The 25,847-nt window shown below is 43.0% G+C and overlaps 1 protein-coding gene across 1 annotated transcript; it reads right to left on the minus strand.

Moving 5' to 3' along the window:
* Positions 1–640: 640 nt before the first annotated feature.
* Positions 641–18,763, minus strand: ccdc80 (coiled-coil domain containing 80). Its single transcript, XM_015363438.2, has 7 exons — positions 15,878–18,763; positions 14,250–14,406; positions 10,909–11,045; positions 7,980–8,131; positions 5,964–6,067; positions 4,439–4,519; positions 641–1,436 (listed from the first exon to the last, which is right to left on the minus strand). Exons 1-7 carry the CDS (start codon positions 17,708–17,710, stop codon positions 1,099–1,101), a joined length of 2,802 nt encoding a protein of 933 aa, XP_015218924.2. The 5' UTR covers positions 17,711–18,763; the 3' UTR covers positions 641–1,098.
* Positions 18,764–25,847: the final 7,084 nt, after the last annotated feature.

The following is a 25,847-nucleotide window of genomic DNA, read 5'->3' on the forward strand; positions in this document are numbered from 1 at the left end:
GTTTTTGGAAAAAAATCAACTGCTAACCTTACTCTTTGAGGATTCTAGATTACAAACAATTTCAGGTGGACGATGGCCCTCCAGGCCCAGGAGAAAATACTACTCACCAGAGGCAGTTTAGGGTGGGGGTTTTGGCATTGGGCCATAGTTTAGGATACATGTGACTTTGTATACAGTCTGCCCCTCGCAGACCTTTGGAGAATGAAGCCCTGTTCTTAATGATTGCTGAAATTGATTGCTGCGCACAAAAATGAATGGTCCTCATTTGTTATGACCTCCGTAGTGAACTGTTGTTGGCCAAATGCCATTTATATCTGGTGCTAGCAACCAAAAAGGCACAATGCTCATGATATGGGCTTCACACCAGAAACCCAGAAGGGCTACAGTCTTGTAATGTCCAGAACACTTTAATTGTTAGCATTCTGGGTAGGCTGAATTGTCCTAATAACTATAATGGTGTCAAAATAACATGTTTAAATTTAAGCACTGCAAATATCTGGTGTTAAAAAAAGTTCATGTAACTTTTGAGGTAATGTGATTTGAAGGATAGGATACATGTTATTCAGAAAGCATTGTTACATTGTACAAGGAAAAGGCATCAATGTTCACGAGCATTTAATTTGCAATTTGAGATATCTGATTTTTGTGTCAGCATGAAGGCTTTATTTATTTTCTGTATATAAATAAGAACATGTGACAGAAACCTGTCCAGTGACACAGCTGTTCATAAAGTCCAATCATAATATACCATTACAAAAGAAGCCAACATCCAATAAATACAAATGTAACATTAAAAAAGATGTCTATACAGTACAAAGTTTTCTTGATTATCTACAATGTCCTTATCTGGAAAATTAACCCCATTTTCTTTTGTCAACCTCTGAATAAAATCCTCCCAACATTTCATGTCCTGGCATTAAAAACAAATTGTAACCATTTTTATTTGTTGTCGCAAAACATCAGAAAAAAAAGGAAGGGGAGAGGTGTCCTGGTACTATTGGAATGTAGCTTCAGAAAACAAAACCATTCAGCCCTGCAGAACATTTATTAAAACATTTGTAAAAAAACCCACTAGGGTCAAAGGTTAAACGGCTTCCCTCAATAATGGTATCCATGGTGATAGGAGCCCCTCTGATAGTCATCCTGGTAGCCGTCATGGTACCCCTGATGGTGATATCCATAACCCCCATATTCATCTTCCGGACACCTCATTCCCAAAGACTGCTGGATGGCCATTTCCTGCCGTCGGAGCTGCATGGAGTCCACAAGGTCATAGATAATCGCCATAGACCACATGGGAGAGGGGTACCAGGACTTCACATTGCCGTCCTTCCCGACCAGGAGCATGGAGAAATACTCCGGACTGATTTGGAAGTAGTTCCGAATGTCCTTCACCAAGGACATGGAGAGGCCTTCGCGGTCCACGGTAGCACTTCCTGCGAACAGGCAGAGAAAGAATGTTATAGTCCCCCTCGCCAGACTACAATTAGGTGGATCCCAGAGCACTTCCAGGCTCCTCACAGTTCAAGACTTACGCAGCAGCTCTCCAATTGAGAGCACTTAGGGGTACTTTTAAGCATCTTTAAAGGAGTACTGTAAGAAGCTGTGAATCTATACATTTTTCTAACACTTGAGCTCTTGTTTGTACTGAAATTGTAGCAAAAATCTCAGCAGCAGAAGTTGTTGCAGCTGTTCATATATTTGCACAATGTTCAAAAAGCATTTAGTTACCGTGGAAACCAAGGCCTGGTACTCACCTACTGCCTTGGCTCAGTGATATTTCAATTATGTGGCCAAAAGTCTTAGTTTTTTGGAGAAAATAAAGTGCTAATCTTACACAACTCACTCACTTATTCCCCTTTGACTCCATAGCACATTATTTATAATTTGTATTAAAATAAGAAAGTTTGACACCCTATACTAGTACACATAGAGACTTTGTATTCATCTTTTCATTGTAGGCATTCAGGATTCTGTAAGGTATGAATTTAGAAATACAGCCACAGAGCTGTGGCTTTTGTCTTACAGTATCTTCAAAAGTTGGTATCCCACATTTGGACTAAGCTATTTTTCAAGCTGACATATACTGGACATATACTGTATATTACTAATGAGAATTTAAACACTGATAAGAGGTTTATTCATTTTCACATCGCACACTTGAGATGATATCATGAATTGAGAATATGGTCTGTGTATTTAACAGGATATACTGAACAGGTCCAGTGTAGTCAGGTTGGCAGACCAAATTACTGTAGGAGGAATAGTAATACAGGAGTTGCAAGGGACAAAAAAAAAGCATTAAAAAGGACAAGGGGAATGTTGGGATGCATATTTTAAAATATAAAATGGATGTTATGTTAAAATTGTACAACTCAATAATAAAACCTCTTTTTAGAATATTGTATAAAGTTTTGGTCGCTACAGTGCACAAAAGAATCGGTTCATAGAAGAGCAACCAGACTACATTCCCGGACTTAAAGGAATATCCTACACTGACAGGATGAAGTAAATTAACCTTTTTTGTTTTGAACAGAGGAGATTATAAGGGGGCCTCACACAAGAATTCAAAATGTCATCAATAAAGTCAGTTCAAAAGACTCCCACAAAACAGTAAATTTGTGAACCAGAAGATACAACGGATTTCTTGGGTTTAGGCTCAACTCCAGATTTTCTTCTTTTCAAATTCCTGTTTCTAACTACCATATGGGACACATGGTCAGAATGGTCTCCTCTGGTATGTAAAAGTTCTTGTCATTTAGAATATTGGGTACAGTATTGGTTGCTACTGTACATCACATCGTTTGTAACCCTTCTTGTGTCCTTATGCCTGACACAAAAACGCCATCATGGGCTTGGAAACTACCTGGAGTGCAAAGCAGTGGCAGTGGCACAGCTCTGCTTTTTACTCAGCTGTTTTTTAAAAACCTGCCAAAGTCTTGAGAAACCGTATTGGCCTGAGACCAAAGACACAGTAGATCTCGGCAGTGAGAGCTGGACTGAAATCGCAGACAGAGCTTTGCTGTACTTTCAAACTGTCTTTCGCTGTAATGTTCCGTCTGTGTTATAACTGCTTTCTGACAGTTTCAGAACAGACAATGAATCAATGTACCCTGTTTTGTTATGATGATTTGGTCATTTTTTTCCCGTCACTGTCAATATACTTTTCTAATGTACTGCCATTTTTTCTCAATATCAAGCCCTAGGATAACATAATAGGAGAGTAAATTAAAAATGATGGATTTATGAATATTACAAATTTAATGAAGGTGTAACACCAGCAAACACAACTCTGCACACCACCAAAGTAGCCAGTTTCCTCCTCTTAAGAGGGTGCAGAATTCCAAACGGCTTCGCCCTACAGGTGGACAAACACAAAAGGGAATTGAACATTTCTGTGGTTTTACCACTCCCAACGACTTCATATATCCCCGGTTTCTCCTTCCTTACTGCAAAATATTTCTTCTTGGCATACATCCTCCTGACTTCCCAGACTGCTGTGTCTGTTAGAGGGCCTGGAACAGCAGCAGCAGGCCCGACCACAAAGGTCTACCTGCCACACTGCGGGTCACCTGCAGTCCTTCAGGCTGCACACAGCCCAGCTGTGTCAATACAAGACGCTGGAGCTCTGTTATCTTTTAGAGCCACTGATTCAACTACTGGCAACTACTGCAAGAGGAGGGAAATACAGAAGGTTTTTGTCCTTATGTTTAAATGAATGTCTTGAACTTAAGACAGCTGTGCAAGACAGGAGATAGCACAGTGTGGTTTGGCTGCCCCCATTCCTTATCACATGAATGTTCAAAGTGCTTTGTTGAATCACATCACAGTCACATTAGACCCAGAGAGTTTAGCTTCACCAATTATGGATGGAACCAAATATCATTTGTTAACGGAGGCCTACCTTTCAGGTCATTCATAACATCTGAGTATTTGTTTCTACGCCAAAATGTCTTCTTCTATAAATATATATTGAGTATAAATAATATTAACTTACAAAATTTAGGGTAAGAATCAGCAGCTTCATTCTAACCTAATTCCAGTATTTCCAGCTTAATTACTGCGCATTTGTTTTTCCTAAGCTAGAACAGAAATGGGTAGAGTGGGTAGAAAAAATACCAACTTGCCAACTCTGAGGTTCTCATGCAAACACTTCAAAGGTTCCATCCATTTTCTTCTCTCAAGTGGCAAGTGTTGAACTGATGTACTGTGTATTTGCTCAGCCAGTTCGACACAGAAACATGACTGACCTTCCTGTCAATGCAGTTTAAAACAAAAGCTGGGGAGGAGGTCACACCCTAATCCCGCCCACTTCCCCTGCACATACTGTACAAATCACACTTCTCGCTGACTCACACTCCTCCCTGGACCCCATCTCCACCCTAGCAGCAGCACCGTGGTTCACACCAGAGATGCTGAAGTAGAGCAGGAACCTTACCATTGATAGGAAACAGCTCCAGTACCCCTCCTGCCTCAGGCCCGACACCAACTAGCTTCAGGACAGCCACGTGACGTAAACCTGGTGGCCAATAAAAGGTGTGTTAGTAGGACCATTTTCCAGAAGAGTAATCAATCGATTGTCAAATGCCTCAGAAGGTTATTCGTTTGGGAAAATATATTTGTACCGGCATTTGCTGTTAAGTCCTCAAAGTATCCAAAGGTTAGGATCACTTTTATTTTCAGTCAACCAGCAGACAGTCTTGTTCTCTGAATAACAGACATCCCCTTTTACAGTAGTGGGAATTGCAATGCTTGTCATCACTGGAAAAGAAGCCGGAGGCTGTGCAGCTGGAAATGAAGTCTAATTCAAACCAAACAAAAACAATCTTATCCTTTTTGAATGCATTCTTTAACAGCATCAACCGCACATGTCTTTGTCAAACAAAACAGATTTGTCAGATCTGCAAGTTCAGCGGTAGTGTGCAAAAGCATTTCCATTCCACAACTGAAGCTACAATTTTCTACTTTCAAATGTGCACATTTACCAATGTATATATTTACAAATAAAGGAAACATTCTTTCTAATGTTAGATTGTCAACATATGGCAGTTTAGAGACTATGAAGAAGTGCATTTTAAACCAAGAGCAGGAGGCACTTCTTCACAGAGGGCTGCGGCAGTTCGAGAGCCAGCTGCTGGGCCACATTGTTGAAGATAACATGTAACTTCTTTCAAGAAGTGGCCTAATGAGAACTGAGGCCAATTTCTGACTACCAGCCAAATGAGCCAGGTGGACCAACTGGCCTCATCTTGTTTATGTCCTTTCTCATGGTGTTATATCCAGCAGCAGTCAGCTGGTGTACAGATGAAATAAAATAAAGTTTTATTCTAGTATGCAAATAATAGACTAAAACATATTGACAAAGGATTAAAAGTGCTGTGAAAAAATTAAAATAGCAACATGCCATATATAAAAAAACGAATATTGTTCGTAATTGGTTTTGGTAGAAGAAGATTTTTTTGCAAAGCATTTTGAGTCAATTTTGTGACCCCTGACATGACACAATTACTAATAGAACATGAAAAGTAGAACAATAGCAATCTGTGGTATGATGTGTGCGTTTCAAAGCCACTTTTAGAAACGTCTGGAGTGTGCATGACACAATAGGGCAATGAGCACAGTAAAACTCATCTTGTCTGCAAATCTCTTCTGAGTCATGGCGCTAAAATCCTGGCAAAGTCTTGTGGTTGTCTGGGAAACTGGGAAAATCTTTCAACTGACATTTGCAGCTGTCCACAAAAAAGGAGAGACATTTTCCACTGTGAGGAACCTTTGAATGACAATACGGCATTAAAATAAGGCTAACTTTACAGAAAATGAATGTTGAAGTCGTGTGGTCTAGCTGAGGTAGTCGAGATGCAGACTCCCTTCAGTCTGTGTTGTGTGTAGAAGGGAATAAAACTGAGCCTCAGTCGTTGTTCAGCCATCAGAACCCACGGAGGCCACAAGGTGCCGGAACTCACCCAGGTTGCAGGCTTGGCTGTTCAGAGCGTAGAGCTGCTGCTGATAGGCCCATTCCTCGTCAGACGGGGCGGAGATGACAAACAGCCTCCGCCTCCAGCGGAACCTGGCGGCAGCGCACACAAGGGAAACCACGTTAGTCCGTCAGCCTCGAGCCACTAACCCATTCTTGAGCAAACACCCCGAATACCCTAAACGTCTTTACTGTATCCTAAAGCAGAAATTAATTGTGTTTCTTTTAAAGATGGGTGCTAAGGTTTTGACAAGCGCAGCTAAGCCTTGTTATGTTTATGGTCCAGAAAAGGTTTGAATTAAGGTTGAGGTTTAGGGGTTGAATGGAGTTAGGACTAGAATTCCCTAACGTAATGTAACAGTTCCTTCATTATGTTTCAGCTGGGCAAGTTAATACCGTCTGCAGTAGTCATTATTAGGCCTAATGAATAGCTAGGGTAGGTTTGGTCTTAGCTTAGTTGTATTGTGTGTATTGTCACGTTACATACAATTACATTAGTGCTGATTAGAGAACAATATTGTTTAGAAAACGTCATGACATATTGTTTTGTTCCAAGCAAAACACACAACATAAAACCGGAAAGAAAGAAAGATACTAAAAAAACTTATGGCTACATTACGAAAGAAGAAAAGCGGCTTCTACAAACAGTCTGGTTTTTGAATGAAATCTGCTGGAGGAGGTAGCCAGTTTTTCCACATGAGTCATTAGGACCATACTTTCGACTGCAGAGTCCAAAACCATGATGTAGTGTTGGCCCACTTAAAAAAATCCCCCTGCAGTGTTATGCCTGCACAAAAGCTTCATTTAATGACAGAAGATGCCTGATATTTGTCAAAAATCTCAGCCCTAGGTTGTACTGTTCATACAATGCACACTAAAGGTCTGGAGGGTTTTTTAAACTCCAGCAGTTTTGTGAGGCTGTATTTGGAACAGGACATAAGCAGGCAATGAGCTCACTAGAAGCAACATATATTCACAGGACTTTCAGGTATGAGACTGATTCAGCCTCTGTTGATTTAATATGAATTCAGACTTTCCACCTCAGTCATCCAGCAACTTCATTCCTCAGTCATGCGTTATATAAAATGAAACAGTGCTGAGCTGGACATAGCCCAGCACTGTAACAAAAAATACAGGACTTTGGGCCTCCTGATAAGGTGTTTGCTCAGAGTACAGTGCATGATGAGCAACTGGCCAGCAAATGACAATTCAAAAAAAGGAGAAGGAATAAAAATAATAATTCCACATTTACAAAAAAAAATAAAGCATCTCTCATCAAAGGCTGAAAACCTGAACCCAACCAGACAATGCAGTGGACTATTTTTAAAGGACAAATTTTATTATGTGACTAGGGACAGAGACAGGCAGATCCTTTGCAAGTGCTAGGAAAATGTAATGATTTTAGAACATTAGGTTAGGTTAACGATACATTTGAATAAGCTGATTAGAAAATAGCAATAAATGTTTCATGCACATGAACATGAATTAAACTGACACGTGAACTTGAGCTACTGAAACTCTATGGCAGGGCTGACCAATCCTGGTTCTGGAGGGCTGGTGTATCTGCAGGTTTTCATTCCAACTCAGCTCTGAGCAAAACCAGCTGGTTACTGGTTTAACTGGGCTGATTTATCAGCTTCTCCCAGCTCTTCAGCAGCTTCTGCTTTAAAGAAACCGTGAAAATCAGCAGGCACACTGGCCCTGCAGGACCAGGACTGGACAGCCCTGGTCGGTGTCCTGGAGAGACTCGCAACCCTGTCATTTTTGTTCTATCCTAGCCCTTGATGAGTTAATTCATCTCTTTGAGCTTCCACTGTCTCCAACCCTTTAGCACACTGACGATCATGACAATCATGACACAGGGCCTTTCCTCCGTTGTTAGCAGTACACATTGCTGTCCTGCACAATTATAATGCGGCTTTCAAAAGAGTGCCACAATACTCCGAAATGCCGAAATGTCACAATTATGAACCTAAACTTATTAACTGTCATGTGTTGCTCCTACCTTGACAGGAAGTTCTCCAGGGATCTTGGCTTGTCTTCCTTTTTGCAAAGCACTCCCTCTTTCTTTTGCTTCTCCATCTCCTTGATGCGCGAGGGAAAGGTGTCGATGAAGTCAAACACAGCCTTCATTGCAATGGGCACCTCGTAGTATTGCTGGGGTGGGGGAAAGGCAGAACAAGAAGTAAAAAATATGGATAAACATACTGTATAGATAGAGGGTATTCTTCTGAGCAGCTGGGGACAAAAGCTAAATCTCGGATACTGTACAGGGTATGTCCGACCCTGGTCCCGAATAGCCCCAGTCCACTTAGTCTTACAGATCACCTAAATGAGAAACACTTGCAACTTATTGTTCAATTAAGTAAGTTATTTGTTCTATTAAGAGAACTCTTTCCTTTATAAATGCAGAAGGTATTATGATTTATGTTCCAAATGATCTCAAAACTAGACCTAGATCTAACCAATCCCTCCATTGACGGATTGATTGATTAATTGATTGATCGATTTAATGATTGATCGATCGATCGATCACGGCCTTTAGATATTGGTAAGGGGCTGGACCAGAGCTCTTCAGAACCCAGGCTGAGGTCCCCTGCCGTAGGTGTAGCGAAATGATCTCGCCGAGCTCCAGCCCAGTTCTGCTTTTCCTCTTCTCTTTTTGTTTTGTTTAGGGGTTTCAAAAATCAATACAGAACCCAAAAGACATCACCAAAAAATGGCAGTTCTGTACTACCCTAGCCTGTAGTTCCCAATCCTGCTCCTGCAGGCCCAAACACACCTGTTGGTTTTTGTTCCCATTGAAATCTCAGTTACACTCCTGAACCCTTACTCCAGCAGTTTAGTGAGGCTGTATTTGGAACAGGACATAAGCAGCCAATGAGCTCACAAGAAGCAACATATATTCTGAATAACAAACGTAATAACAGGATTGATTTGAACGGCTTTGGCTGTTTTCAGCTCTTAAACTACAAGCAGCCTCTGAACTACGGCATTTCATAAGGAAATTAAGAACCCAGGCTTTTGACAAGAAAACAACTAGAAAAAACCTGTTAGCACGATTAAAGCTTCGATTCGCTAACGAGGCTGGGAAGCTGGGCTGAAATGAAAAGCAGCAGGCTTGTTGACCTGATGGACCTGGACTGGGTGTGTTTTGTTTGGTGAAAGGAAATGCCTGCTCAAACCCTTACTTCTGTCTGCAGAGGAATCCATTCTGACAGTTCAACATTAATTAGTAGTTTCTGGTAAAATTCCTTGCCAAGAATTGTGGGTTATTTCTTGGTGCTTCTCACCAGTAGATGTCAGTAGAATATGGATAATTGTAATAACTACGACCAATAAAACAAGATTAAACCTCCAAGAAAACTGCTGCAGTACCTGCTTCCCTTTAACTTGAGGGACACAGTTCTGTTAATATTATATTCTTCTTTGATAATTAATTTAAATCAGTTAATTTTCATTGTTTATCTTTTCTCAGGTTGTTTCTAACGGTCTTTTCATATAATTGTTTGGAAGAATGGATATAAGAGTCTTTAGCACCAAAGCAACTTATATAAAATGATGTACATTTTATATAATTTACAATATACCCTTGTAGCAGTCCTAGCAGAGAGATAGTGTACAATATACACTATCTCCAGTTTCAGATATATTAAGAAGAGGCTACTTGAGTACCACAGGTCATCAAAAAGCTACACATCTTTTATGTTCCCAACCTGAAAATATGCATTCAAGCATGTAAGCATTTTCTGCTTTATTTTGTCGTTTTGGGTTTTATTACTGTGAATCGAACATAGAGTGTTACGCCAGGCCCCCGGAAGACTCGTTATTCGACCTCGCATTCCAGCACAGTTCCCAATTAGCCCTTTTCCCCCAGCCTATTTAATGCTGCCTCACACTCTTCCCTGCGCTCAGTATTAGGGTTTTCCTGGCTAGAGCTGCTCCCAGTCTCATTGTTATTTACTACTGGGTTTTTGGCTTCCTGACCCAGGTTTGTTCCTGGTTTCGGTTTTGGTACTTTTGCTCTCGTTCTGGTTTTGACTCTCCGCTTCCCCGCGGTTTCACTCCGCCTCTGGTTATTTGTACTTTTGCATCGGCTAGTTTATCTTGGGCTTTCAGACCTCAGATTGTTCTTTCGACTACGCCTTTGGAGTTTGCCCTCGTTTTCTGCATAGGGTCCTCACTACTTTTCGTAACATAGAGCTTTACAGTACAGTTTTCGCATTCATATTTTGAGATTTCTAGATCACTCTACAACACTGACAGCCACAAAGCAGATTCTTATTAAGTTTATGCTGCTCCTGCTGAAGCTCAGCACACAGTCCTGTCTTTGTATATAACATCTGTCAGCAGAAACCCCCTCGATACACACCGGCTTATATGCAATAGTGTTTGACTTGGACAGAGTAGAAAGTCAAAGTTTCCAAAATTAAATACTGCAGAATGAAAATACGGTTATCCAAGACATGGGAGTTAACATGACAAGTCAGCAAGTACTGCATTTATAGGTGAGTCATCCCAATGTGCTTGAGACCCAAAGACATCAAAGACTGGCCTCTCCAATGGGGGGAAACTGTAAAACTGTAGAAAAGAAGGCGCTACTTGTTAACCTTGTAACATTTCTGATTCTAAATTGTTTAATATGTTGGCCGAGCCTGGCCTATCAAGTCCAAAACAATGTTTAAACTGTCCAGTTTAAAAAGAAGACTAAAAACCACTTCCATACACATGATATAAATTATGATCTTCTGTAGGGGGTTCCTGCATCAGGACTCAAAGTGATGCTCAGGACGGGTTGCCAGACAATGCTTGTGTCAATTTTTGTTCTGGACTTACATACTGTATATTCACTTTATTTATTTCATTTCATTGTCAATTATTTGCTCTGCAGATGCCCTTGTCCAGGGTGAGACGCCTTTATCCAGGGCACTAACCTTAACTTTCATGTCGAAGTCGGTGAGTACCATGAAGAAGTCATTGTAGGTCATGCCATACTCCTTTCTCAGCTCAATGATGAGGTCCTGGTTCATGAGGTCGTCTTCCTTCAGGCCTTTCATAGGCTTATCATGCTCTGTGACAGACAACACCAGAGCAGCATCAATATCACACAGAGGGTTACTCACAGGGACTGGCAAGGATCACGGCAGTAAAACACGTGAGTTTGTCCTTTAGGAACCAAGCTAGGAGTGGAACTGAGCGATTCAGACTAAAATTGCAACATTTTCAAAATGCGTGATGACTATGTGCAGTTTTAACGCAAGGCAAGAGAAAGAGCTCAAATAAATCTGTCAAAAGACACAAGTCTACTGACTTTATGGCATGTACAGCATGTGCTTCTCTCACTCTCATCCAGGGTGTGATTGCTGCCTCTCAGTCCTGAGCCTGAGCCGGTACACAGTGCCTCCTCCAAACAGTGAGGAATCCTCCTCTGCCTGAAGGAGAACTGTGGGAGAATGCAAACACTATTCTGTGCTAGGGCGTGCTAGAACATTACATCATCGTAACAGGCTCATCAACACCACAGGTATAGAAACATTTTAGAAAAGGAGCACAATTCCACTAAGTCTGGAGAAACTACATTTAACATGGCAGAACTCCAGAGATGGGGACGTGATGTAACACGCATACTGCTGTGTGCCTTTAACTTTCCATTTGTTCTGGGCAAAACCTTTTCTTCAGAGAAACGGACAGTGAAGTCAATTACTACCTCTCAGGAAAAGGCCATTCCCTTAGTGCTGGAAACAAGATGAGAGGAACCAACCTTCCAACACTTATTTATTTTCCTTTCTTTTAAAGTCGGGGAGTTCCTGCTTCTAACCAGACAAACCTGTTAAAAACATATCTTCTAAAACCGGAAAATCAAGAGTTCAAAAAAGTTTCGCCTTTTTATCCTTGAGCATTTTGGAGAATCCCCATTTAAATATTCATTTTCACTGCCTTTGGGTTTAATATAGGTTAAGACAATCCACTTGGCTCAGCTCCTTAGGTAAGCAACAGAATTTGTTGTTAGAACTTAATAGGGAACAAATGCCACCCCCTCCTTTCGACTTGAGCATCTGGCACTGAGCTGTAAGCACTCACCCTGACAGTCAACATGTGGCTTTTGTCAGGGCCACATGTGCACCAGGAATACGCTCATTGGCTCCTCTGACACTGAGTCCACAATCTCGACTCCCAATACCGCGTGGCGATTCTGGAGGATGTCAGGGTCATCCAGCAGAGCGCTCTTTCCATGACCGCAAAAAGGAAAGGGCTTAAGAGTTTTCTAAACAGAAATGTTTCAGACCTCTCAGAAGTGCATATGAAGACCTGTTAGAAAACATCTCACTAACACTCACTCTCTGTATAAATATAGAGGAGAACAGTGTAAGGGTTCTTCAGGTTCCCACCCTTGCCGCTCCTGCTCTGCCATTTTGTCCCTTACTGCCTGGGCGGGAACCCAGGTCTCCAGCATCACGCAACAGGGAACGTGCCGGCTGAGCTAAAGGAGAACTCCCTCAGCCCTAGTGGCTGAGATCCCTGTTATACACAGGGGCGTATTCATTACAATAGCATGTTCCAGCTAAATAGATGTCTAAGAACATACAACAGGTTACAAACAAGAGAAGGCCATTCTGCCCAACTAGCCTGTTTGAAAGTTTGCCATTAATTGATCCAGCGATCACATCCAGCTTTTTCTTAAAGGAAGCCAAGGTATTGGCTGAGTCGCTGGTTCCAGATTCCCACAACCTTCTGGGCAAAGAAGTACCTCCTGTTCTAACTTTTAAATGCCCTTCTATAAGAAGAAAGGCATTTCTACAAGACCCAGTAGGGTGAAAAAATTGTGGCTCAAACAACAGCGCGGCAAAATTCTCATTTCTGTCTCTGTCCAGGCAAACAACAAGACCTTAAATCTGTTTGCCGAGCAAACATTCCCAAGCTAGTTCCTGTGTCAGTGGTGTATGAAACATATTTTTTTCACGGGCACCTGCAAAGGGCAAATTAGGAAGGCACCTGTGCCAAGTTACTTTTCTGTCAGGCTTATGAGCCTTGTAATTCTGACAGTGCCCATCTTCCCTCATGCTTCTGTTTCCCACTGGCCTGAGCAGTCATGTCAGGTCATTGGCTGCAAACACACTGGTTTGGTTCACATTTTTACCATCATTTATTATGGGGAGGACAGGCCAAACAAGAAAAAGCATGACGTTTGAAGCCAAATTGTTTAATCCTTAATATCTGTCTTTTTTTTAAACAAAAAGGAAATGTAAGCAAACTCACACTTGTACAGGATGTTCAGGCACAGGTTTGGTGTAGCCTGACAAGTACAGGAATAAGTGTGGAGTAAGCTTGGTGCTTTCTCCCACTTTATAAGGCTGAAGAGTCCCACTGGGCAGGAAAGCATAGCTATCTGACACTGGTCTCTCTCCCTACACTTCTGCTGGTGCTACTGAAGCAGCCCAGCCTTGCAGAGAGACTAGATTTTACATCAGAGTTAAGTAGCTCAAATAAATTTTTATTTTTGGAAATTAAGATCATGTTAGAAAGTGAGAGTGGAGAATGTACATGAATTTTCAGGTCAAAGCCACATATTACTACAGCTTGAGTGCAGTGTTAGTCAGTGTTAGCTAGTCAAAGCTTGAAATCTAAGCAAGGCTGTACCTCAGCATTATTGTGATAGGAGACCTCCAAGATAAAACAAACTGGTTCTGTAACTGGTGGACCAGTAGGTGGCACTCTTTTCTTCTGAACCAGAATCTAATATTACGATATTCCGATGACATGAGGTGCTATACTGTAGGATATGCTGTCAACAGATTAAATTGGGAACATGAATGCTTCATCATTACATTTTCCAGGGCTCTGCTTGTAAGAGCATAGGTTTCCTGGCTAAACTGCCCTTCTACAGTAGCTGGTCTCCTTAATAATCTCCCTTAAATCAACTGGAGAGTCAGTTTTCTCTCCACTTGATCCACTGTGCATCTACACAGAATGGCTGCTGTACGTCATCCGGGTGAATCACTTCACTTGAGTGGTGGATGAAGTCAATCTCTTCCTATAAGCAAAGTGATGGAATTCTTTGCGATGAAATTGGTGCATAAATACAGTTGTGATGATTTTGAAAATACATGCTTATGCATGCAATCACTTTTCTCTTCCATGATATCCCGAGGTTTATATCTTACTTACAGTTTACATTTTTATATATCATTATAGGAAAACAACCCTTTCTGACGTCTTCCAGACGGGCTGACTATTGTTTCAGAGAAATTGCAAAACCAAAAAACAAAGCTCTTACCCAGCTGATAGTGGTCGATCTTCATGGTGTTATTAGTCAAAGTGCCAAAAATGGTGATGATGGAGACTTTTCTGATTGCCATCTCACACACGTGCTCCAGGTACTCATCCCTCTGCTGCACGTACATGTTGTGCTCCTCGTGAGGCGAGGTGATGACCTGGAGGAGAGAAAAGGTGGTGGCTGAATGTGCAGAAGACTGACAATCCACTGGAATGAACACAGACAAAATCCATCCATGATCAGAGAGGCCACTCTCTCCCTGCAGGGGTCACAGTAACCTGCAGCCAGTCCCAGGGAGACAGGGCATGACGTCAGGCTACATCCTAGGCAGTCAGCATGACTTTGGGAACTCAGTGAAGATGTAAACGTCACATACTGTATCATAAAAGACCCCTCACTCTCGAATCGAACCCAGGACCCGGGAGCTGTCAGAAAGCCATGCTAACCACTATACCAGGGCGCAAACCCAGGAAATGAAAGAAATTCACCAGCCTGAGAAGGTGACCAGATTGTGCTGTACGTTTTTACTCATGCAAAAGATCATATATGAATATGTCATAGATTCAGCCGGACTCTCCTAATGGAAGTTAAAGCCTGCCATGCCCCTGCTGTCTTGGCTATTCTGGCGTGAGTCTGAATCTGATAAACAGGGCAGGCGGCTTGACACGAAACAGCTTCCCAGCCTGGCAGCGGAATAAGTTCTCTCAGTCGGACAATCTGATAATCTTCTGAGCCCTAATGTGCTCAGACTGGGTATTCAAAAACCTTAACTGCTTTTTGTTTTGTTTAATCCCTGCGGGAAAGTCTCTGCTGTAACAATAACAGATCAAGGAGGAAAAATTGTCTTTTTATATATGGAGAGGCAAAAAACAACACAGTGACTTTGCACAGCTTTTGTCCTCCAGACAACATTCCAGGCCTCCTCCATAAAGCAAGCCATCAGCAAGCACACAAAATGCTTCAGCATTTGAAGCTACTGTACTTCAGCTTGGGGTGCATTTAGTGAGTGAGTGAATGAGTGAGTTAGTGTTGCCATTTACCCCTTCCTCTTGACTGACTGGTATGACTTTCTGTTTTTTTTTTTTTGGAAAAGTGACCTCTCCCCCACTGTTCACACTGCTTCATTGGAAAAATAATAATGTGCCTCAGCCCTTAAAAATGTCTGTCCACACCCCCCTGAATCCGAGCTAAAGAAGTGTAGGATATATTATGCAGTGCTTTACTCCAGAGGTACAGTAGAAAAGTAGTTTCAAAATGATTTTTTTAACGAAGAAACTATATCCCCAATTAATGGGGCCATCATAAATAAATTCTTTATCGTCATAAAAATTCTTTTTAGAATAAAAAGGCGCATGCCCTGGAGCTGAAGTAACTCTTCGTTTCAAAACAAATCTCACACGGCAGAACGAGTCTTTAATCTTCGAATGCAACTCTGTTCATGCAGCCGCTTTGTAGGACAGCTGGGGCACCTGCAGTAGTGCTACAGGTGTTCCTCACACCTCCTGTTATTTTTAGGAGGGCTGCCACAAGGAAGAGCCAAATAGCCGTCAAAAATCAGCCGGGAGACCTCCCACTTTAATTTGGAAACCCTGGGGGGAATTCACGGAGCAGAGTAAAGCCACACTTACGAGGAGCCGTCGTCGATTTTCGAAGTAATCGAGGAAGGCCGCCAGAGAGCTCTTGGCCGGTGGCAGCGGCTTGGCAGGTTTCCGGTAGTCCTCCTTGTCCGGACTCTTGCTCCCTTTCTTGCCGCTCTTCTTGGGCCGGCCCTCGCCCTTGCCGTCCTTGCCCGGTTTGGCCTTCTTCTCCCCGTTCTCCTTCTTGGCTGCTTTCTCCGGCTTGTCTCCCTTCTTCTTCTTCTTCTCCGCCTTGCCCGGCTTGCCTTTGCCCTTCTTCTGGGGGCCCGCCTCCACCGCCGTCTCCTCCTCCACGGCCTCACCGGGGGTGGGCCTCCCCCCGTCGTACTTGTCCTCGTACTCGTTGGTCAGGATTTTGGTGGCGCCCTTCTTCTTGGGGGGCCGGGCTTCTGTGGGCTTGTGCTGAGGTGGCGTAAGGTGGGACTCCTTGCGCCCATAATCCTTCTTGTCTGTGCGGTTGTCCCCCTGGCGGCCTGTGGTGTAGGCCTTTGTGTAGTACTCAGAAGGAGCAGTAGGATCTGGGGGTGCAGGAGTTTTGGGGTATTTGCTAGCAGGGGTGAAGGCCTGGTGTTGTCTCTCCTTGCGGTGGTCATATCTCGTAGGGGGGTAATAGTAGGGCTCCGCAGTGGTGGGTCGGCGTCCTCCGTGGTGGGAGTTTCGGCGCACCTCTGGCATCCAGTGAGGAGTGCCTGGAGCTTTAGGGGGTTTCTCGGTTGTCGGGGGGACCGTGGTCGTGGTGACGGCGCGTGTGGTGGGTGGGGCTGTGGTGGTTGTCGTGGTAGTCGTGGTGGTGGTTGGCCTAGTTGTTGTGGTTGTGGAGGTTGTTGTGGTGGTGGGGGTGGTTGTCGGTTTTGTGGTCGTCGGCGGCGGGGGTGCTGGGGTCTGCGTGGGCCGCCGGACCACCTTCCTCCCTGGCCTACTGTCCTCCGGCGACTCAGTTCTCTGGGTGGGCCTGGCCCCGCCGCCGTCCACCACCACGCCCTCCACGCCAGCCCCCTTGCATTTCTGCACGAAACCCTTCTGCCTCAGCTTCTCGATCTTGCGCATCGGCGTCTGGTCGATCACTTCGTAAAGGGCCTCCAGCCGCACCGGGTAGGGGTAGCGCTCCTCCACCTGCAGCGTCTTCCGCAGCAGCACCATCCCGAACTTGCCCTTTTCCAACTTCAGGAAGCTCATCATCTTGGGGATGAGCGCCGGGTCCAGGGGCTCCTCGACGACCTTCCCCTCGCTGGTTATGCGGCGCACTGTCCCGCCCATCTCCCCCTCCTCGTGGAACATCACGATCTGCTGCACATGCCGGTCGGCCAGCTCGCAGTAGACGTCCGGCTTGAGCAGGCTCATCATAAGACGGTAGTAGCCCTCAGAGGCGTGCGGGGCGGAGATGACCCACACGCGATTTTTCCCTGCAAAACTTGCCAAGACGTTCGGGGAGCCTCCACCGGAAGACACGCGCACCGGTCTGGAGCGGGGCCCGGGAGTGCCATCATCCTGCACCATGCCCCTGGGGCTGTGCCTCCCAGAATCCCCCTGTCTCCTAGCGGGTAGCGCCTTCCTCGGCTGCTCCCTCCTAGAAGGAGCTGCGCTCTGGTCTCCTTGCATCTCTCCGGCTGAAACGGAGGAGGCAACCGCTGGATCAACTACCCTAGCGGAACGTCCCTGGGCCGCAGCGAAAGCACCTTTTTGCAAACGTGTTTTGTTAAGCCTTGCTCGATGAATTGGCAGCGGCTTCAGTTTGGTATATCTGTCAACGGCTGAGATTTCAGAGGCGCATATAGCCCCCAGCGCAAGGAGCACGGCTAAACTGCACAGTAATGTCCGCATCATTTTACAGTCCTCGCAAACACAAGATCTGCTAGTAGAGAATATAGCAGCCGTTACAGCACATGGAGTTGATCGTCTTTTGAAGCTGCTGGGGTCCCCCTAGGATCACTGTCCAGAAGCCAGATGATGCAGGCAAAAGCTGAGTTTACAGTTTTGCCTAGAAATCATAGCGTCCCTCGCTGAAAGTGATATCGAAGTGGCGTTTTCTTTGCAAACGACAAGGTGTTATTCAGATGCAGAAAAAGAAGTATAAAACTGAAACGGCTTACTTTAAAATGGAAACAAGACACTCATCAAAGCACACTGTTAAGGGAACTGTCATTGATCTTCTCAGTTATGAATCTGAAACATTCTTGTCAATTGAAATTAAATCCATAAAAAGATGCGAACGTCGGGAAAATAAAATGTCTTCAACCAAGCTTTTTAAAATGAATGTACAGCTGTTATTTTTATAAGTAAAGCAAAATCGTGGCAAGCCCGATTCCCCCTGATCTTGAATCTTGAATGAAACTGCATTATTATTATGTTCTGTCCGATGTCTATTCGTCCAAAGTGTTTTTTTTTCCAGTTCAGAATTATATTCCAAAAAAGGATCAAAGCTGTTGAACGTCTTCTTTGAGCGAATGCAGATGTTTTATTAGCAAAATTGAAATGGCATTGAATAATCAAAACAAAATAAATTTATCCGCTCCCATAAAATTATTTCCTTTCCCTGGTACTGTAGATCGCCTTTCAGTAACTCCAGACTGCAAACTTCCTCTAACTGGTAGAATTCAGCTACCGTGTAGTTTCTACCCTTTCATTCGGATAGAGTTTTCCTCTGTTTCCGGCTGAGAAAGGTTTTATACCGTCTGCACAGCCGAAGGAAATCTCAGGAAAAGTGACGACGGAGGGGAAAGGAAAAAAAACTTTTCTTTTCCCCTTCTTTTGGATTCGGTCCCAGAAATGTCAGGGAAACCACAGCCTCTGTGCCCTCCGGCGAGCTGAAACAAGGAGCAAACCACTTGAGAGAAAAGATAGACAAAAACTACTGTATCTGCGATCTGAGCAGCAGACCCTCACTAGGAAAACGGGATGGAAAAATGGATTTGAACAACAAACACCGCCCCCCCCCAAAAAAAAAACCTTTATCGAAAACTCGGTACTTAAATCTTTGCCGACGTCTACTTAAATGCTGGAAAATTCCGTTCATGTATGTTTTAAGGCAACCGGTTAGTCGTATATATTCAATATATGCAAGCTATTGTGCAGGGCTCCGCATTTATTTATAACCGCCGTCTCATAGAATAAGCTGTTTTTTTCTTACTTCATTTATGTTTTGTGTTGTTTTGTTTTACGTGTTGTTTTTAAATATAGGTTTGTCCGAAAACCAAACCAAGAGAAAGAAAATCGTTTCTTTTAATCTTGGACCTGAGAGGAGTATTGTTACACGTTTCGCATTGTTCCGTTGTTAAAAACTTTATTTGTATCATAATAAGAAATAATATGAGACAGTTTCAATTGCAACATTCCTCGAAAACAAACGAGATAATTTTTTTAAAGTATTGCCAAAAGCGATTTCAGTGACTATTTTGTCATGATATCAAATATGTCTTTACTGAGCAACATGACCAGATTATGACTTTCTTGACTTGGAACATAAATACACTCTAATTTTTGCCCATTATTATCATATATCAATCCAATTGTAAAAAAAAAACCTATTGGATGACATCCTGTAAACAAATGAGTTCACCTGAGTGAACGCTATGGCCGCTTAATGTCACGGATAGGTTTGTTTGAGCTCCCTGAACATCCGCTCGCCACACAAATGCGCGACATTTTCTTTAACAATTTGCACTTGCATGCTGTATAAACACACACACACACACCACGGGACTGTTGGAAGAAGATTTCTACGAATTAGATTAATTGTTCTGGAAAATATTAAAAATAACACTGAAGGGAGATAAGACACCGATCAGTATATACAGTACAGTAGCAGTCGTAGTGAAATTTAGATACTTATATTAAAAAGTATAATTATTAAGATAATTATACAGAAGTTTAATTTTTCTCGTTCTATCTTCTCTCTCCTCAAACGTAGGGCTCTTTCACACTCTGTTTTATGAGTCTGGGTAATGTTTATTGTTTTATATAATGTTAACATTTTCCGTAAATTAAAAATACTTGGCGTTGAAACTACGGCATGTATGTTTATTTGTGTAAAAACACTCGAAAGTTGCAGTTTGAAACGTTTACATTTTCGTACTGTAGCAGAATTTACATAATTTGTGGGGTACTAGAAATCATTGTCCTGTTCTTTTTTTCTTTAATGTGACTAGTTTTATACTTTCAAGCAAAAATGGGCTTTACTATAGCAACCCTTGGTCAGAGGGACGAAAGTCAGCTGGGAATACACGCAATTCCATCTATGAGACCGCAAAGCGCATTGCAATTTTTAAACTCTTGCTGTGGGTCTCAGGGACTGGATCATTCCTGACGATTTCCGTGCAGGAGATTGTAAAGATCGGCAGCCAGAGGGACGACTGGAAATAATGAACATTCCAGAGACGCCCTTGTCATAGAGTCTGACCTAATTACTACACTGTTCTGGAATCTTCCAGGACTAAAATTGTGTCAGCTTCCCGAGATTAGAGTTCATCTACAGCGGTTTAATTACGTGATCTGTTATTATCTGTTAATAATAAATTTTAAGTTGCTGTAAGACCTTGAAAGAACATTTGGGTTTTTGTAGCTGCTTTCGGAAACAATGGATGTTTTGTAGTTACACAGCAGGTAATTCCAATCATATGTCTGAGTACTCCCGAATTATGGATGTTGGGATGTGCGCTTTTTCTGCCAATATTTTCCGGGGCAGTGTTTTGAAAATGAAAATGTGCGCTTGATATCGACAGATGAAGGCTGCTGTAAGCTTATAAGAAAATAACAAGCGCCCGAATTAACTTTTTCACCTATTCAGACATTCCCATTCAACACTCCCACCTCACCAGTGCAACAACAGGACTGAAACACCCAAGATCGCAGTACGGGCAACTCCCCCTCCCTAACCATAACAAACTTCGAGAGATGAGCTGTCTTATTCTAATAATAGTAACACTGCATTTTATTTAACTGCTTTCACACACACAAAAAAAAAACTTTCCAACGCGGTGTGAGAGGGCGTGTATAAACTGCAATATTTATTAAAAATAGAAAACAAATCATAGTAAATTGTCACTATAAAAGTACAAGTAAAAAAATCAACTTTAAGCGAGTTTTTAAAGTGTTCTCTTAGCGGAGTTTCCAATGAATTTGGCCAGCGAGGTCCACAGACTGTGCCGCGCCTGTGTGGAACTGTAAAATACCTTGTTGTTTAATAGCCTTTATTTTCCGAGGCAATATTTCTCTTTCCTTTACTTCATTCTTTTCAAACCATTTGCCGTCTGCCACTTTGGCTAGCATTTGTTTAGGTTAAAAAATTAAATGTTTTTATTTCCTCTGTCACCGGAGCAAAAGGCTTCAAATTGATTTGGTGCAGCTATAGTCTATATGAAGGGAGGAGTGGTTAAGATTGACTTCCTCACTGGGCTGTTGTTGGTTTAATTCCCAGGTGGGGGGACTGCTGTTGAATTCAGTGAGGTACTTCTTCTAACTGTGTAAAGATCTACAAAAGTACATTTTGGATAAAAACATCATCTTAATACATTAACTGTATTATGTGAAAAGATGACACAAACAGTCAAGCAAGCCAGAAACCTACAGGTCAACTGGCTCCTTTTTGGACATAGATGTACAGGTACAGTATGTCACAGGGTGACTGGCGTGGGAGCAGGACAGTGGCTTGAGGGCTATGCCCTGTGTTTTTGTCAGGGTTTGGTGTGAGTTTCTCTCTTTTGTGTCTGCTTCCTTCTCCTATTCAGGTCTTCCCGTCGTCCTAGCACAAACACTGCAGCAGATGACAACCAGCGCAGCTTGACTGTCACACTGTCTGCCTGGTTTACCCAGCGATCACCTCACAGTCAGAGGCGACGTGTTAGCTGTGTGGGGGGGACAGAGAAGGCTGAGGCTGGACCTGAAGGACGAAGGAGGGAGGGCCAGAGTGCTGAGACACCTGGTCATCTGCATACAGTCGGTGCCTCAAGCAGCCTGCACTTGTCTACAGTATGTCTGCCTCCCCACAACCACCCAGACCCTTGTTTGTGTCCTGGAGCCCTGGAGAAAGACAAAAAGTGTAGGGGTGTTACCCTGGCATCCTGGCCAAATTTCCCATTGGCCTTTACCAATCATGGCCTCCTAATAATCCCCATCTCTGAACTGGCTTCATTACTCTGTTCTCCTCCCCACTGATAGCTGATGTGTGGTGAGTGTACTGGTGCACTATGGCTGCTGTCGCATCATCCAGGTGGATGTTGCACATTGGTGGTGGTGGAGGGGAGTCCTCATTACCAGTAAAGCGCTTTGAGTGAAGTGTCCAGAAAAGCGCTATATACTGTAAGTATAAGAAATTATTATTATACATATAAGCCTCGGGCAGAGGAGGCCAGGGGGAGAGGGGGATCGGTCTCTCCTCCCCTGCCTTGCGGTGGTTTCAGGCACCAGAGTAGGGGAGGTCCAATGTTCCTCAGGATTATCGGGACAAAGGAAGAAGCTGGCATGACAGCCAGAGGGCTAAGCAGAGGTTTCTGCCTTTCTTTGGTAGAAAAAAGAGATGCACGAAGGAAGAAGGAGAGATAGGAGCAGGAGAGATGCATGGGGATGAAGTTTTTTTATTGGAATGTGATAGAGAGCCAGGGGACTGTGCTGTCTTCAGGGAGTGCTCTGTGGGACTTCTTTTCTGTCTTCTTATTCAGTTAATGAATATAATACATTTTTTTGGGTGGTGCGGTGGCTCTGTGGTTAAGGATCTGTGGCTGGAAGGTTGCCGGTTCGTATCCTATGGCAGGCAGAGGAATCCTACTCCGTTGAGGCCCCCTATGCAAGGCCCTTAACCCCAACTGCTCCAGGGGTGCCGTAGAAATGGCTGACCCTGCGCTCTGACCCCAAGCTTCTCTTCCTGTCTGTGTGTCTCATGGAGAGCAAGCTGGGGTCCTGGCGTGTGGGTGTAATGACCACCTGTGCAAGGAGAATGCAAGGCTACATAGACCTGCTTTGTTACAGCTAATGTGGCTTATACTGTATAATGAGATTGTTCAACCCTGCTGTGACTGGCCTGCCTCTCAGCAGGTAGCTCGTGAGCTCTGAGCATGTGGACAAACCCCAATGGAAAGAAAAGAACTGTGCAAGGAGCATTGAGCAAACGTCTGCAACATACAAGAGAATACTGTACTAGTGAATCCCTTTATATACCAAAGAGTTCTAGATAGTGGCTCTCTTCACCAATTATTCAATAAATTAACAAATTCACCACGTGTGATCCTATTTACACGTAATAGAGGCCTAAACCACAACAAGTACAGGTGAACTGAAACTTTTAGGTTAATTACTAGACCTAACTACTGTATGACTGTTCAAGGCATCTAAGCATGTTTCGTATTGTTAATTCAACCCAAATGCTAAACAGTTTGCTTCCTGGGCACTTTCAGAAGACATCTAACCTACTGATCCAGATAAATATATGGGAATTGTACATACTGCATTGCAAAACCATCAATACATTGGTTTGGAAAGGGGAAATTAACCATGAAAATAAATAAAATAAAATAAAATAAAATGTAACCGCCCAAAACAAATAACTTCTTAGAAGCCATCAAACTTCAACCAGTTAATATGTCTGGACACAGTTCATTTTCAGCACGATTTTCATCCAACCATTAATTATCAGGAATATTTTTATTCCTGTTGAGGATCTGTGAATGCAGAGTTCATTCTACACCCGGGATATAATGCCTATCTTAAGCAAGACAAACACAGCAACAATTTAGATACACCAGCTGATGTAGTCAGTATATTTTTAGGTGATGAGAAGAAACTATAATGCATGATTTTCTAGAGGGACAAAAACAAAAAATGTCTGTAAAGAGATCTATAAGATGTGGTGTGGGTCACCAAACAATTATCTTTCAAAGGGGTTTTCGTGTGTCCACTTCTTGAACTTTCAAAAAAATGTGTGACCTGACCAAGCGATTGTGTTACTGACTTCGGCAGTTGAGTGTTTGTGTGACCATCATGATTATATAAGATCACTTTGAAGAAATAAAATTAACAGGCTGGCTTATTTAAAGCTTCTTGTAAAGCATGTCATCAAGACTTCCTTAATAGGAAGAATTACCCTCAAAGAGTATGATATAGGGTGAAAACAACATATAAATCAAGTGATGTTGTTACGCAAATCAGGATTCAAAAACCACCCTACATTTTTACTGACCTCTTGAACATTTGTCAGCGGAAACTATATTAAAAAGACAACTTATTCCGCAGAAAAGAGATGTAATTATGTACATGTAGAAAATTAAGTGCATGTGGGATGTTAGGAAAAAAGGAAAGCCTATTTCCACCCACAGCAGCCTCTGTACTCTGCAATTGAGGCAAAGCTTTTATGACAGGAGAGGACAACAAATCTTGAACTGCCACTGGGGTCAAGCACAATGCCAACAGAAGTTGCTTAATTAGTATTCTTATTGTAATTTAACAATAAAACTTAATTTAAATCTTAAGTTCACTTTCTGGAAGGAAACACTAGCATGGCAGTAAACAGGGCCCTGCCATTTTAAACCAAGCAACTCCATGATACAAAACAGACAATATGTACAGTATGGGACGCAGTACCAATCACAAAATGGAACAGGAGCACAAAAGGCGTCTGACCCTTTGACATGCTTTGTGCCTGACAAAGGGAGGACATACAGAAGGCGAATATTTTGTGCCACAAGTATGGAAGAGTCGTGAACCATTGAGACCATTCCTGAACCAAATCATGGTTTGGATCCCTGTATGAGGGGCTTTTTAAAAGTTCAGTGCAGAATCCCGAATGGCTCTGTGGGAAGACATGGTATGGAAGAAGGCCACTTTGGATCATTACCCATGCTCCCGAGTGCTCCTGCCTTTAAGTGCAGCAGTGTCTCTCGGCGGAGGTCTGCGCGATGTCCGGACTGTTATTTCTGTCCTCTCTCACATCTGTTCAAAGTTATTGCAGTGCAGGCAGACTGCGCCCCTTTGATCTGGGATGCATCTGTCCTGTCTTTGGCTTTGAGCACGTGAATGTTCCCCCCTCCCCACCCTCAATTATCTGTCATGTCTTTAAAACCCAACTCCCCAAGGCCTCTCTCAAGATGAGATTCCACAGGCTTTTCGCACCCACATTATTATTGAACAAAAAATGTGCATCATTAATGTGGTGCGCAGTCACTTCCCAACAAAATTTGGCATGCTCTATTAGCTGGTTCCACCACAGTAAGCTTACTGTCCTCTACTGGAGAGTTTTTCCAAATGATGCAGATTTTTAATATACTCGCAAACTTTCTGTAGCTGTTTTGAGGTCCTTGTGATTAAAGCACTACATTCTTCTTCTCAATTGCGGGAACAAAGTGTGGTACAAATTATGTGAGCACGCAATCATTTTCTCAGCTATATTTGCTTTCAAATAATGTGCTAAAAAGTCCAGAAAACCGCTAGCTATGATTTCACATCTGCTTTTTCAATTTCATAGTCTGGACAACCTTGAGCGAGACAGACTTCATACCCTTTGTTTGGCACCCCTGAGGACCAACAAAGAAACACTTCTTGCAGATGGCAGTGAAGCTGTAACATTTGTCTGCTGTTTTTTAGTTCTGTGAAGGCCCGATATCCTACTTCAGCAGAAGACGAACTCAACGGCCAGTGGCATTCATCATCCCACAAGTGGTTCTTCAGAGAAGCCATGAACGCAACATATGCTTCTTTTGTGCTACAAATAGAATTACAATAAAGTTATTCACGAGGAATGACAATAGCCAAAGTGGGTGTTATGGTAGAATGGTTTATTGAATTTAGTGAAAACCTTGGCTTAACCTGCTTGGCCGAGGGCCAACCTCCCAGCCATTGGACAGGAAGGCTGGGACCCGCCAGGCTTGGTGAAAAGGCAACCAAGGGGCGGCTGCAAAGGTGGAGATGGGGTGGAGGAGGGGTGTGAATATGAGCGAGGAACAGGAGGGGGTGACATGTGGTATATATGGGAACGGAG

The sequence above is a fragment of the Lepisosteus oculatus genome, chromosome 15 (assembly GCF_040954835.1).
Source record: "Lepisosteus oculatus isolate fLepOcu1 chromosome 15, fLepOcu1.hap2, whole genome shotgun sequence".
Taxonomy (NCBI): domain Eukaryota; kingdom Metazoa; phylum Chordata; class Actinopteri; order Semionotiformes; family Lepisosteidae; genus Lepisosteus; species Lepisosteus oculatus.